Below are 14,998 nucleotides of genomic sequence, written 5' to 3'. Positions count from 1 at the left end.
CTCCCTCTCCCTCCCTCCCTCTGTCTCTCGCTCTCTTCCTCTTTCTTCCTCTCTCTCTCCCTCTCTCCCCACCCCCCGCTGCCTCCCTCCCTCCCTTTCTCTTCCCGCTCCTCTCCCTGCTCATGCTCGCTCTTTCTCTAAAAAAAAAAAAAAAAAAAAAATAATAAAAAACCCCAGAAATAAAAAGTGGGTACTTTTTTAAATTCTAAAAAAGTAAGTGGTTATCTCTGATTTTATCATTTCCCAGATGATCGAATAATAAAGGGAATTGCGTAGGTGGGGGAATAATTGGTTTTAAATTTGTGTTAAGTTGCCAAGGGTTCTCAAGTTGAGAAGTTACCCAAAAAAGGCCATAGATTCTGAATAAGAGGTTGTCTCTAATTAACACTTCAATCTTCAAAGTTCTCTGAGCACTGCCAGCTCCATTTGTGCTTTCAAACATTTCGCATCTCTAGGCAAGAGCCAGTCTTTTAAAATGGAACCCCCTAGCAGGAAGGACCTGTCCCATGTCATGGGGCACAGTGAACACCCCTCTGTCCTTTCTGAGACTGCTGTGGTGTGTGTGTCTTTATGGCAGTTTTCATGAAAGAACATAGCTGTTCAGATCAGTTGTTGATCAACTATGTAACAGCTTTTTCCCTTTGCTCTTTTCATAATCTCAGGTAAAATGCCCACCGTGGTCTCTCCAGAGTTGTACAGGACTAGATTTTGTGAAGCAATGGACAAGTACTTCCTGATGGTACCAGACCACTGGACAGGCTTAGGTCTGAACTGCTGAAATAGACCATGAGTGAAAAGGTGCCTGGAACAAAGGACCAAAAATAAGCTACATGTTTTATTTCTTCATCACATTCTCCACAGTATGCCAAGGCCTTTCCGTTCTGTGGTTGTGTGGGCTCCGTGTACCTGAAGTGTTAAAACTCCATGGATTTGCACTTTGGTTTTGATACCTACAATTTAGCTGTCCTTAGGCCGGGAGGTTGCATGAACATTTTTCCACTTAAGCGGGAATATAGACCCATTTCAAAGGATTAAAGACAAATGTGTGGTCAGAGATGAGATAGGGTAAAAAACGGGTTGTCAGACTTGTTAACAATCCTGTTAAGAAAATAACGTCTCCTAGATTGTGAGTTTCCTGGCATCATGTTGGACGTATTCTTTACTTAGAAAGCATTTGTAGAGCTGGTGACTTTGTGTTTCTTATGTGACAAGTAATGTTATGTATTATCAGAATTTATGAAATCTTTAAAAAATTCCAAATTGTACTATTAATGGCCAGTCAAACAGATTGACACAATCTGTTCTTGTTTTATTGAAGAATTTGACTTAAATTGGGAACCCTGTTGTGTGTTCTTATCTTGCTCTGGTTTTCAGTATGCTTGATGTTTTTTAGGTTCTCTCTTCTCTGTGGATGACAGGAGACTATAGCTATTAACTCGAAGCCTTCTTTTGGAGCTGTTTTTTAAGCTTGTTTGTAACTTTTTTGCAATTAATATGTTCAACTACACTTATCTGCACCTGCTCATCTTGTAGGTTTTCCTCCACTTTCAGGGAAACAGTAAATGAGTCTATAGTGACTAAATTCCCAAAGGGAGAATTACTAAGGATTTTTTTAATGTAAAAAATGAATTAGACCTTATCCAAGAAATTGGGTGAGAGGTAGGCACTTGCTTGCTTTTTGTAAAGGTAAAGTGTCTTTTTCAATACAGATAGCAATTTCAGTGGCATCTATAAAACTAAGAGGTTTCTAGTGTGGACATCCCTGTTTCTTAACTTTCTGTGCCAGTTTCTAGGCCAGTTCTGATTATTGAGAAATGTTAAGAGATAAAATATTTGTAGTAAGGAACTTCTTGTTTAATAGAGTTTTGTTTGTTTTAAAATATGATCAGATAGAGTACTAAACTAACTATCTTTGGGGAAATAACAGAACGCCAAATATTTCCTCGTGGCTTCTTTCCCTAACAAGGATACTTGGGGGATTTATAAAGTTTTATATAAAGTTCTATTCTTTTCAGGCTTTCCTGTAAGAGCACATTTCTATTGTAACTTTCACGAAACAAGAAAAAGGAATCTGGGTACATTCCGGTTACAGAGACTTATAAGTATGTGAAATAGGAACATTTTGGAAAGTTTGCTTTAGAGAATGAAAACATTAGTTTGGTGTTTGGTGCTTATTGGAAACGTGGTTTCTTTTGAACTAGAAACAAGTTGGCCAAGGACTTAAAACTGATGATAAGCTTAAAAAAAAAAAAAAACCCCGCAAAAACCTGGGTGTGCCTTTTGAAAACACACAGAACACTGGTGGTTTTAGAGGAGAAAAGGACTGCGTCCTGCAAGAGAAACATTGGAACATTGTTAACTTCTTGTGAGTCCAGGAACAATGGATCGTGCATCTCATTCTGAATGTAAACACGTTTTGTCTCTGTTCTTTTTTTCTGTCAGGATACTTGGGAGTATTTATCTTGTCCGTTTCCTGCACCCCCAGTCACGCACACCTCCACAAGGTATCTTCCCTCAGCTGTAATCAGGTCATTTCTCAGTTTTAGTCTCAACACTATGTGTATGTGTAGCTTGGATCCTTCACTGGAATAACTCCTGATAATAATATGTCACGTTGATTTTGTTTGGCTTGCTCATGACTTGAAAGATTATTTTTTAAAGCACTGCTGCCTCTTAGATAATTCTGTGGCTAAAAAAATTCCAGGATAATATAATCTTGAAGCAATACTTGCTGCCTTGCAAGGGTGACCTGTCCTTTTAAAACTGTCTTAATGCAAGGGAAATTAATTTGTCATGAGTGGTAGAACTATATCCTCAGCCTTTGCTGCTTTTGTTGAGGCCACTACCATATATATATACACATATATATATATGTGTATACATATTATATATGTATATATATATGTGTATACATATTATATATGTATATATATATGGTGTTTCAAATAGCATGCTCTTCAGTGGTAAGCATTGAATGACTGCTCGCCTCTCTTGAATTCCCTTTCAAGGCTTGGAGGATGTCAATGTTGGAAAGTTACGACTGAGGAAGATACCAGAGTACTTTCTTCCTTAGAATAAAATATGAATCCTAAGAATAACTGATAGTAGCATAAGAAAACTATGTGAATGTGTTGCATTGTATAAAAATACTATTTATAAATGTGAAGGTTGTTGATGCCATCAAAACTTTATGGAAAAATAAAAAGGATTTCCTTTTTTCTTATCCAAGCCTGAGAAAAATAAGGGGAACCAGCTATTGCAAGCCCTTTTGTAGTCTGTTGAATAATTTAAATTTCTAGACATTTAAAATTTCCTACAAAATATGCTGCTTATAATTTTTTTCTTGATCCAGTTGTGAGTGCTTTTCTAGCCTTGGCTTTTATTGGGTTTTGTAAATAGGGTCGTATTGGTTTTGGTGGCATTAGTGTCTCCTTGGCATTTTACCCATTAGCAGTGGGCTTGTATAAAACTGCCAAGGAAAAGTAACCTACCTGTAGAAAGTTTGCTTAGCTAGCAGAGTGAAACTGTTGTGAATGAGCCTGGTGGGGAAACAGGTCAGGCCATTCATTATTCCTCAAGTGTTAACATACTGACTTATGCAGTATTCAGACCATCTAGTGCAATGCCTTTTTGTTTGTTTGTTTTTGTAACACGGGTGCAGTGTATTATAGAAAAATAAAGATTACAATCATGAGCAGTTTTATTAATGCTGCTGTGCTGGTTTTGTAAAAAATGTACATTATGCCTTTTGACAGGTTTAATTTTAACTAGAGAAATGACATTGTAAATCACAATATCCTCTTTTAATTTAATATGAAAAATTCAATTAACAATATTGAAAATACTTACTGTATTATATTGTATATATTTCTCTACCTTGGTTCTAGCTGTTTTATATGATTGACATGTTATTTAAGAGATAAAACTGCCTTGACCTTTTGGAGACATATTATAAATAAAGAACACTTACAATAAACTGAGAATCAACTTCAGTTTGTTTTGAATCGGCTTCAGGAAATTAACAAGGGGAGATGGAGTTTGGGGCCCAAACCTCGCCCCTCGCCCCTCGCCCCTCGCCCCTGGCCTCTGGCCTCAAAGCGTTGCCTTCTGTTCATTCTCTTCCCCATCATTTTTCCCCCTGGAGAATTTAAGCCTTTCACTAGTAAATAGCCCTTCCTTCTTAAGTCTCAGAAAGGGGGTCTTAAACCTGTGTGTTTGCGTCTACCACTAATGGCCTCGCCTCTTCTGTCCTCCTGGTCTTCATGTGTTTCCGTTTTCCTGGCGGGACGCTCAGGAAAGCCAGGGAGGGCCGAATTCGCCTCTTTGGCAGGCTCTCAGCTGTTGGCTGCTCGCAGACGTGTTCAGACGGGACCCGCCTGCCTGCGGTGGAACCGCTGTGCTGCAAGCTCGCAGCTGTGGAAGCGCGCTCCCCTTCACCGCTCCTGGGCTCCCCCGGGGCACAGCGTCGCCGCCTGGCGGCCGCCGCGTCAGCTCCTGCGGCCCCGCCTCTGCCCTGCGGGTAAAGAGACAGTGCAGGCACCTGCCAGCCAGTGCTCTGTTCCCACTTACCTGAAGGAAGTGTCTTGTGTTGGAAATTCATTTCTTGTACAATTCCTGGGTCAGTGCTTAACAAAGTTAAGATTGTTAACCCACGTTTAAAAACTGTGGTTAAGACAATCCCAAATGTATCATCTTCACCGCGTTTAACTATATACTTTAGTGGTGTTAACTATACTCACGTTGCACAGTATACCCCCAGAACGTACTCATCTTGCAGGCCTGCAACTGTATCCATTTAACAACTCTTCCTGCTCACCCTGGTCTCTCGTGATCATCCTGCTTTCTGTTCCCGTTAATCTGACCACTTCGGGTACTTTAGGAGAAATCAGACAGGATTTGTCTCTCTGGGGCCGGCTTATGTTGCTTAGTGTCCTATCCTCAAGATTCATTCATGTTGTAGCATTTCCTCCCTCTGTTAAGTTAAATGCTATTCCAGGTTGAATGATATTCCATTGTATGTAGGCACCACATTTCTTTTTTCATCATCAGTGCACCTTTGAAATTGCTTCTGCCTCTTGGCTGCTGTGAATAATGCTATCACGAACATGGAAATTCAAATGTATGTGCAAGATTCTTTTAAAAACTTCTTTTAGGTAAATATGGAGAAGTGGGATTGCTGGATCACAAGGCAGTTCTATTTTTTTTTAATGTTTTGAGGAACCTCCACACTGTTTCCCCTAGCAGCCGTACTGTTTTACAGTCCCACCCACTGTATACAAGGGTACCAATTTCTTCACATCCTTTTTTAACACTTAGATACTTATTTTGATGGTAGCCATCCTAATGAGTGTGACATAATATCTCATGTGCTTTTTCTAAGTTTTTTCTTTTTTAATTTTTGTTTTTAAATTTCTTTATTTTTGAGAGTCAGAGCACGAGCAGGGGAGGTGCAGAGAGAGAGGGAGACACAGAATCCGAAGCAAGCTCCAGGCTCTGAGCTGTCAGCACAGAGCCCGATGTGGGGCTTGAACTTACGGACCACGAGATGATGTCCCGAGCCGAACTTGGATGCTTAACCAGCTGAGCTACCCAGGTGCCCCTCTAAGTTTTGTTTTGTTTTATTTTTTTTTAAATTTATTTTATTATTTATTTTTGAGGGAGAGAGAGAGGGGTGTGTGTGTGTGTGTGCATATATGTGCACATTTGTGAGTTGGGGAGGGGCAGAGGGAGAGAGAGAATCCCAGGCAGGCTCTGCAATATCAAGGCAGAGCCCGATGCAGGGCTGGAACTCACGAACCGTGAGATCATGACCTGTGGAAATCAGACACTTAACCCACTGAGCCACTCAGGAGCCCCTCATTGTGGTTTTGATTTGCATTCCTCTCATGATGAGTGATGTTGAACATGTTTTCATATGCTTGTGGATCATTTGTACATTATCTTTGGAGAAATGTCTATTCAAGTCCTTTTGCCATTTTTATTTGGACTCCTTGATTTTTTTTTGTTGTTGAGTTGTAGGAGTTCTTACATGTTGTGGATGTTAACCCCTTACCAGACATAAGATTTGTTAGTATTGTCTCTCATCCCATAGACTGCCATTTCAATCTGTTGATTGTGTCCTTTGGTATGCAAATGTTTTTAAGTTTGATGTAGTCCCATTTGTCTCCTTTTGCTTGTGCTTTTGGTGTCATAACCAATAAATCTTTGCCAAATTCAGTATCTTGAAGCTTTGCCCCTGTTTTCTTCTAGCTTCACAGTTTTAGGTCTTAATGTTTAGGTCTTATCAACCCATTTGAGCTTTTTTATATGGTGTAAAATAAGGGTTCAACTTCACTCTTTTGCATGTGGATATCCGGTTTCTTAATACCATTTGTTGAAGAGACTGTCTTTTCCCCATTAAGTGATTTTGGCACCCTTATTGAAGATCACTTGGCTATATAAGCAAGGGTTTATTTCTGACCTCTTTATTGTATCCCATTTATTTATGTATCTGTCCCTAGGCCAGTACCACACTGTTTGCTTCCTGTGGCTTTGTAATATATTTTGAAGTAAGGAAGTGTGAGATCTCCAACTTTATTTTTCTTTTTCAAAATTCTTTTGGCTATTTGAGGTCCCTTGAGATTCCAAATGTGTTTTAGGATGAAATTTTCTATTTTTACATTAAAAAAATGCCATTGTCATTTTGATAGGGATTATGTTGAATCTGTAGATAGGGATTATGTTGAATCTGCTTTGAGTAATATGGATATCTTTTTTTTTCTTTTTAAAAATATTTATTTATTTTGAGAGAGAGGGTGCAAGTGAGTGTGAGTTGGGGAGGGGCAGAGAGAGATATAGAGAATCCCAAGCAGGCTCCAGGCTGTCAGCGCAGAGCCTGATGCAGAGCTTGATCTCATGAACTGTGAGCTCATGACCTGAGCTGAAATCAAGAATTGGACGCTTCACCAACTGAGCCACCCCAGGCGCCCCTGGACATCTTAACTATATTAAATCTTCCAACCTGTGATCATAAGATGTCTTTCCCCCTTTTTTGCTGCCTTTAATTTCTTTCCCCAGTGTTTTGTAGCTTTCAGAGTACAAGGCTTTCACTTTTTGGTTAGGTTTATTCTTAGTATTTTATTCTTTTTGATGCTGTTATAAATGAACTTGTTTTGTTGATTGCCTTTTCAGATTGTTCATTGTTAGTGTGTAGAAGCACAACTGATTTTAGTGTGTTGATTTCATATCCTGCAATTCTCCTGAATTTATTTTAACATGTTCTGTGTGTGTATGTACTCTTCAGGGTTTTTTACATATAAGATGATGTCAATTGCAAATAGATCTTTTTATTTCTTCCTTTTTAATTAACATGCTTTTCTTTTGCTTTCTTGCCTAATTGCTCTGGCTAGGGCTTCAGTACTATTTTGGATATAAATGGTGAATGTGCACATTCTTGCCTTGTTTCTGACCTTAGAGGAAAAGGTTTCAGTGATGCTAGCTGTGGACTCTTCATATTAGACCTTTATTATGTTGAGGTAGTTCTTTATTTGCAGTTTGTTGAGTGTTTTTATCATGAAAGTGTGTTCAGTATTGTCAGATGCTTTTTCTGCATCGATTGAAATGGTTAAGTGGTTTTTATTCATTCTATTAATGTGGTATAGTGCGTTGATTGATTTTTGCGTTAATTAAAGCATCCTTGCCTCCTGAGGATAAATCCCATTTAGTCCTGGTGTCTGATCCTTTTTTTTTTAATTTTTTTTTTTTTCAACGTTTATTTATTTTTGGGACAGAGAGAGACAGAGCATGAACGGGGGAGGGGCAGAGAGAGAGGGAGACACAGAATCGGAAACAGGCTCCAGGCTCTGAGCCATCAGCCCAGAGCCTGACACGGGGCTCGAACTCACGGACCGCGAGATCGTGACCTGGCTGAAGTCGGACGCTTAACCGACTGCGCCACCCAGGTGCCCCAGGTGTCTGATCCTTTTAATGTACTGTTAAATTCAGTTTGCTAGTATTTTGTTGAGGATTTTTGCATCTATATTATCAGGGATAGTGGCCTATAGCTTTTTTTTTTTTTTTTTTTTTCTTGTTATGTCTTTCTTGGGCTTTGACATCAGGGTAATGCTGGCCTTATAAAATCAGTTTGGGAGTATTTTCATTTCTTCAGTTTTTAGGCAGTGTTGGTATAGGATTGGCATTACTTCTTTGAACATTGGTAGAATTCAGCAGTGAAGCCGTCTGGTCCTGGATTTTCTTTGTTGGGAGGTTTTTGATTATTGATTCAATCTCTTTACTATTTATAGGCCTGCTCAGACTCTCTTTGATTCAGTGTCGGTAGATTATATATTTCTAGAAAATTACCATTTCTTGTAGATTACCCAGTTTTTTGGTCTATAATTGTTCATAGTATTCGCTTACGATCCTTTTCATTTCTGTGACATTAGTTGTAATGCCCCCCCTTTCATTTGTGATTTTACATATTTGAGTCTTTTATCTTGTTTTCTTAATCCAGCTGAGGGATTGTCAGTTTTGTTGATCTTTCCCAAAACCCAGCCCTTTTGTTTTTTTCTTAACAATTTTTTTTTCATGTTTATTTAATTTTGAGAGAGAGCAAGAGAGAGAGCGTGAGCAGAGGTGGAGTAGAGAGAGAGGGAGACACAGAATCCGAAGCAGGCTCCAGGCTCTGAGCTGTCAGCATAGAGTCCGATGCGGGGCTTGAACTCATAAACTGAGATCATAACCTGAACTGAAGTCAGATGTTTAACCGAATGAGCCACCCAGGCGCCCCTGTTGGGTTTTTTCTATTCTCTACTTTATCTCTGTTGTCAATCCTTATTTCCTTCCATCTGCCAATTTTGGGTTTAGTTGTTCTTTTTCTAGTTCGTTGAGATGTAAAGCTATGTTGTTGATGCAAGACCTTCCTTTTTCGGTGTACATGTTCATGCCTGTGAACTTCCCTCTTCATTCTGCTTTCACTACATCCCGTAAGTTTTGGTATGTTGTGTCTGCCTGTGGATTTGTCTCAAGATATTTTCTAATCTCTCTTGTGATTTCTTCCTTGAACTTGTGGTTGTTCAAGTGCATGCTGTTTATTAATTCTTGTGTATTTATGAATTTTCCAGTTTCCCTACTGCTGTTGATGTGTAGTTTTATTCCATCGTGGTTGATAAGGATACTTGGTATGATTCCAATCTTAACAATTTGTGCCCAAAAGAGAACTTCTGTTCTAGAACATGTACTCTGATGTCTTAGGTTAAAACAAAAGAGAAGGTAGATATCCAAGGAAAGTGTTTTGAAATTGAATGTCATGGAGTGAGAAAGTGACTAAATTACCAGTTGTTAACACAGGAATTTTCCCCAGTGTCTTCACCTATTGAAAGAAGTTTCTTTTCCTTTTTTTAAAATCTCTATTCCTGATTAAAAAAAATTTTTTTTAAATACTTATTTATTTTTGAGAAAGAGAGACAGAGCATGAGTGGGAGAGGGGTAGAGAGAGGGGGAGACACAGAATCTGAAGCAGGCTCCAGGCTCTGAGCTGTCAACACAGAACTTGACACGGGGCTCAAACCCACGAACCATGAGATCATGACCCGAGCCCAAGCTGGAGGCTTTAACCGACTGACACCCAGGCGCCCCTCTATTCCTGATTTTTAAAACTGAAAACAAAAGCTATGAGATGATAATTTTACTGTAGTAAATGTCCTTTAATGCATCCTTGGAGTTAGCTGTCTTGAATTTGGCTCTGATCGGTTATTATTTACTGACTGATTACATTTAAACTTTTCAAGTTTGTCAGAATATGTGTAACAGGACTGAGAAAACTTTTAACTTTATAAATTCTCACCTTTAAGACATTGATTGCACTTATATGGCTCTTAGCAAGGTATCATAAAAGCTGCCCCTGCTTTTATGGTTGAGGGAGGAAGGTATTTTCAGGGAGTTGGCTAGGGTTAGAAATGAACCCAAATGAGGTTGCAATGGTGAGGAGAGGCCAGTAGAGGGCTCTGAAGTACTTGGTTCTAAGATTTCTGAATTCTTTCTTTAGAGCAATAGGAAACCCCTGAGACAAGGGGACCCAAGTCCCAAAAATCTTTACCAGAGTCCCAAGTGCCTTCTAAGCTACTTTTTGACAAGAGTCTGTTATATCTTAGAATATTTAGTTTTCCGATGGAGGTGTAAGTTAGAAATAGTTTAATATTTTCTACTCAGAATTGTAATTCTTTTTTTCAAATGAAGGTAGCATTAAAAGCTTTTCATTTGAAAGAGCACGTATTTGATAAATTTGCTGTCCATACACCACTGAAATAGAGTCATAAGTACAAATGAGTGACTATCAGAAAAAGGACATTAGGAAAAATTAGGAAAATCTCACAATATGAACTTTAATTAATAAGAATATCAGTATTGGTTCATTGTGACAATCGCCTCTTAGTAAATGTAAGATATCAATAGTAGGGGAAGCTGGGGGTATGGAAACTGTCTATACTACCTTTGTAATTATTTTTCTGAAACAAAAAAACAAAAAATCCAAAACAAATAAGTGATGATATTGTAGATAGGAATAACCTCACTTTAGAGATGTGATCTTAATGAAATTAAATGGGGAGGGGAGGTCTTTTTGTCCTTTACTGCTATTATCCTATTAAAATACTTTCTTCCTTCCCCAATTCAAAGAACCAACTGTTCTTTAGAAGGATATAGGCAAGTGAAAAGAGAATACACTTCCATTTCTGATGGCTTCTTCCCACCATCTTGCCGTGGGCAGTTTCCTCGTGTAGGTAAGAGCAGTGATGTGCTGGGTACCTATCAACTGCAGATCTCTGGGGCTCTCTCGCTGCGAGGCCCTCTCCCTTCCAGACTCTGTCCCCATGAACTCAGCTGCCTTAGGTCTTCCCCCAAGGACTAGAACAGGATCCTCCTCAGTTGCCCCTTTCTCTGCTTTGACCTAAAAGCTTTTTGAGCATAATCTGGGATAAACTGGGCTCAACCTCATTTGTTTCTCACCTCTCAAGGATCCGCTGTCCTATATCAAATGTTTTCACTCATGTGGATCTTGAGAAACTTAACAGAAGACCATGGGGGAAGGGAAGGGGAAAAAAAAAGTTACAGAGAGGGAGGGAGGCCAATCATAAGAGACTCTTAAATAGAACAAACTGAGGGTGGATGGGGGAAGTATGGGAGAGGGGAAAATGGGTGATGGGCATTGAGGAGGGTACTTGTTGGGATGAGCCCTGGGTGTTGTATGCAAGCCAATTTGACAATAAATTATATTTATAAAAAACCATTCAATATGTTTAAAAATTCTAAATAAATGGTTTAAAAACAAAAAAGGATCCACTTTTTTTTTCCTTTTCCTTTGCTGGCTGATAACCAGTTTTGAAAAACATTGTTCTATGTATTTTTCCTGGTTTTCATGATGGCTTCAGAAAATCTGGACCCTCCTACCTCACTTTGGTGGAAGCAGGAGCCCGAAGCAGATGGAATTTATGAAGATTATATCTCAGTGCTATGTTGAAATTGATACAATGTTCCTCTGTCAAAATAAAAAGTAATACCCTATTTATGACTGTTTTAAAAATGATTTAAAAAAACCCTATCTCTTCTAATTGAAGTCCTATTATCTGCAACAAATTAAAATAGAGAGATAATAATGTAACTAGGAGAGAAGATTTAAATTCAGTGTGCAATTATATGCCTTGAGGTACCAGCAGATAATTGTGATCCCGTACACAGGTACGCATTATCACCTGGGCAGGGCATGTTCCGGGGAGCAAAGAACCCTGAGCCAGATACCTGGTGTTGCCACCATGTCTGCCTTTTAGCTTCTCATCTTGAAAATGCTGGGGAACTTCAAGGTTGTTTAAGAATATATAGGCATAACTAATTGCTCTGTAGCTTATTGGCCGCAGACCTTGGTAGGTACCTCTAGATTTTTCCACAGAGAATTTCATGGGCATTTCTATTGCTAACGTGCCGCGTGATCGGAAAGAAACCCATCTGGCAGTTCCAGCCAGCCCCCCTCCCCCCATACTCTGATTGTCATCATTGCCTATGGTAATATCACATAAAGTGCCAAACTACAACATGCCATTAAGGAAGTGCTCCATAGGAGAGACCAGCTCAAACTGCCAGCGGGAGAGCACACCCTGATTTTCTAGAAGTGATTCCTGTAGCAACATCTGTTTCAACGGTTTCACACCACCAGTGTAGAGGGGCCCTCTTTTATCTTCTCTGTGCCCACCTCTAAAGACCCATCGGCGGAAATTGGAGAGATTTTGCTCTTTATATCGGAGATCTTGCCTTTTCCTTCTGCCTTTCTGAAGTGAATGCATTGTAAGTAATGCTAAATAAAATGGATGTGATGGCTCTGAGAGATCCAAGCTCTTCAATTGTAACAGAAGGTGGACACTCACCACCTTCGTCTTAGTCCAAGCCTGGAAGCTGCTGTCCGGTACATTCTGTCTGGCTGCTGCAGGAGTGGGACTTTTATCTGCTAGTCCCCATGAACGTGGTGTGTGCAATTCACAATAGTGAATCAGCCACACATTTCTGTTGTCTGCTGCTGGTAATTAATACTTTCGCTCGTTCAGTCAAGAAACTTGCATGGAACATGTACTTTGGACTGGTTCCTGCTGCTGCGGAGATAAGAGTCCCCACTCTCAGTCTCAAGGAGCTTACAGTTCAGTGGTGGAAATGGATATAAAACAAATAACCAGATGATTACTTGGGGTAAAGTTGGATAAATGTCTGTTTTGTTAGTGGAGGTGAACTTTATTCTCTGGGAATGTTTATTCAATTGGCTACATGCAAATTTGCCGATTTGAAGTATGCTATGTTTAAGTGACTTGAGAAGAGATTTGTTTTTACTGTTTTTTAAAATGACTTTATTTTATTTAGAGAGAGAAAGAGTGCATGTGTGCAAGTGGAGAAGGGACAGCGAGAGAGGAGGAGAGAGAGAGAGGAGAGAGGATCCCAAGCAGGCTCCGCTCTGTCAGACCAGAGCCCGACGTGGGGCTCGAACTCATGAACTGTAAGATCGTGACCTGAGCCGAAATCAAGAGTCGGATGTTTAACCAACTGAGCCACCAAGCACCCCTTACTTTTTTAATTTTAGACAATGTTAGTTACAAAAATATTTTATTTTTTTCTTGAAGATATACACTTGAGGCAGTTTTCCTTGTAAAGTATTGCGTTTCCCCATGTGAATGTCAAGGAAGAGAAAGCTTAACACGAACAGCTAATTTTAAGCATCTGTCACGGAACCTGAGTTGCTCAGTGAGGAAGGTTCTCTAGGCTAACGCAGCAGGATAACTCAAAACCCTTGTGAAGATGCCTAAGTGTCCCTGTGAAGGCAGGGACCTTTCTTTGCTTCTTGTGTCCTCCAAAGCAGTTCTCTGCATAGTTGAACTGGAGACAAGGCCGTGGCACTCTCAGGACAGAGCGCTAATTATGCACTCACGGTTTCTTCCGTGTGAGCTCCCCTGGTTTGACTTGGTTTTTATCATGACCCTTACTGGTTGACCCAACACGTCTTTATGCCCCAAGCAACTCTCCAAATAGGCTACATGTACAGAGTCCACCAGCCTAGGAGATGATCTAGTTTGAGGAGTCTACCCAGTAGAAAGACTCCATGTTGGATGGTACCCAGTGGATTCAGTCAGATTCTCTTTTTTGGTCATTTTGATTTGCAGAGGAGGCAGTGGAAGCAAGGACTGTGTGTAAGCTGAGGCAGCAGAGGGGGAAACTGAGAGGGCGCCTGGGTCATGAATAGAGTGGGCTCAGTAGAGGAGGGGGTGAGAGAAAGCTGGCTTCTGAGGGGCTGACTGGATGTTGTGTCTCGAGCACTTGTTCGAGTTGTCTGGGTGGCCACTCTCTCGTGAATAAGGATGACTTTTCTAGCTCCGCAAGCCCATAAAGATCCTAGGGTTTCCTTTCTTTCTGGCATGTGCATAACAGATGCCCATCAGATGAGGTGGGCATTGCCTACTCCTCATAGTCTGTAAGGGGCTAACACAATATTTAGTCAGTGATAATTCTAAAAGGAATTATTAATGCTTCCATTACCATATTACACATTGTAACAACATGCCGACCTCGCTATCCTATTCACATTTAGCCTTATGCTGACTCTGTGTTTGCAAATCAGTAATGCTTGCATTTTTGTCAATATAATAAGAGTGTTAAACTGTATTGCTTGAAATACTGTGATTTTAATGTAAGCTAGCACTTTAAAAAATATTACAAAATTAACCAGGTAAGCCCGAGAAAGGATTTTATTATCCATCTTATTTTAGAATAGTTTTATTTTATTAAAAAGTATTTTTTAATATTTTTATTTATTTTTGAGAGAGACAGAGACAGAATGCGAATGGGTTAGGGCAGAGAGAGAGGGAGACACAGAAGCAGAAGCAGGCTCCAGGCTCTGAGCTGTCAGCACAGAGCCCGACCCGGGGCTCGAACTCACGAGCTGTGAGATCATGACCTGAGCCGAAGTCTGACGCTCAACTGACTGAGCCATCCAGGCGCCCCTAGAATAGTTTTATTTAAATCAAAATGCCTGCTGTTCTATTTTAATGCATTTTGTACATGTAAATAAAATCAGGACTGGGGGCGCCTGGGTGACTTAGTTAAGCTTTCGACTTTGGCTCAGGTGATAATCTCCTGGCTTGTGGGTTCAAGTCCCATATCAGGCTCTGTACTGACAGCGTAGAGTCTGGAGCCTGTTTTGGATTCTGTGTCTTCATCTCTCTCTGCCCCGGTCCCTGCTCTCTCTCTCTCTCTCCCTCCCTCCCTCTCTCTGTCTCAAAAATAAATAAACATTAAAAAAATTTAAATGAGGACTGGAAAATCTGACGATTTTCATCAGATAGGAAAATGCTTTTGTAACACTTGTCCTTGTTTGAAATTGAAATTTCATGTTTCTGTAAGAATTGATCAGCAGAAGCTCAGGTACAATCAGTAAATTGATCTGTAAAAGAGTACCCGCAGGGTTTTAACTATTTTTGGAATTGCTTCCCAG

The 14,998-nt window shown here is 39.9% G+C and overlaps 1 protein-coding gene across 3 annotated transcripts in view; it reads left to right on the top strand.

The window, feature by feature from the left end:
- The window catches only part of PIKFYVE (phosphoinositide kinase, FYVE-type zinc finger containing), an 80,922-nt gene extending 78,059 nt beyond the window's left edge, over positions 1 to 2,863 (top strand). For all 3 annotated transcript variants that reach the window (XM_047082838.1, XM_047082837.1, XM_047082836.1), the window contains one exon: positions 663 to 2,863. In XM_047082838.1, the coding sequence (XP_046938794.1) occupies positions 663 to 778 (116 nt within the window). In that variant the 3' untranslated portion in view covers positions 779 to 2,863. The remainder of the gene's footprint in view (positions 1 to 662) is intronic.
- Positions 2,864 to 14,998: the final 12,135 nt, after the last annotated feature.

The sequence above is a fragment of the Lynx rufus genome, unplaced genomic scaffold, assembly GCF_022079265.1.
Source record: "Lynx rufus isolate CCGP_SWC_20201006 ecotype Redwood Valley unplaced genomic scaffold, mLynRuf1.p SCAF_2, whole genome shotgun sequence".
NCBI classification, from domain to species: Eukaryota; Metazoa; Chordata; class Mammalia; order Carnivora; family Felidae; genus Lynx; species Lynx rufus.
Note: the sequence above shows the minus strand (reverse complement) of the source record. Positions and strands in the feature narration are given on the sequence as shown.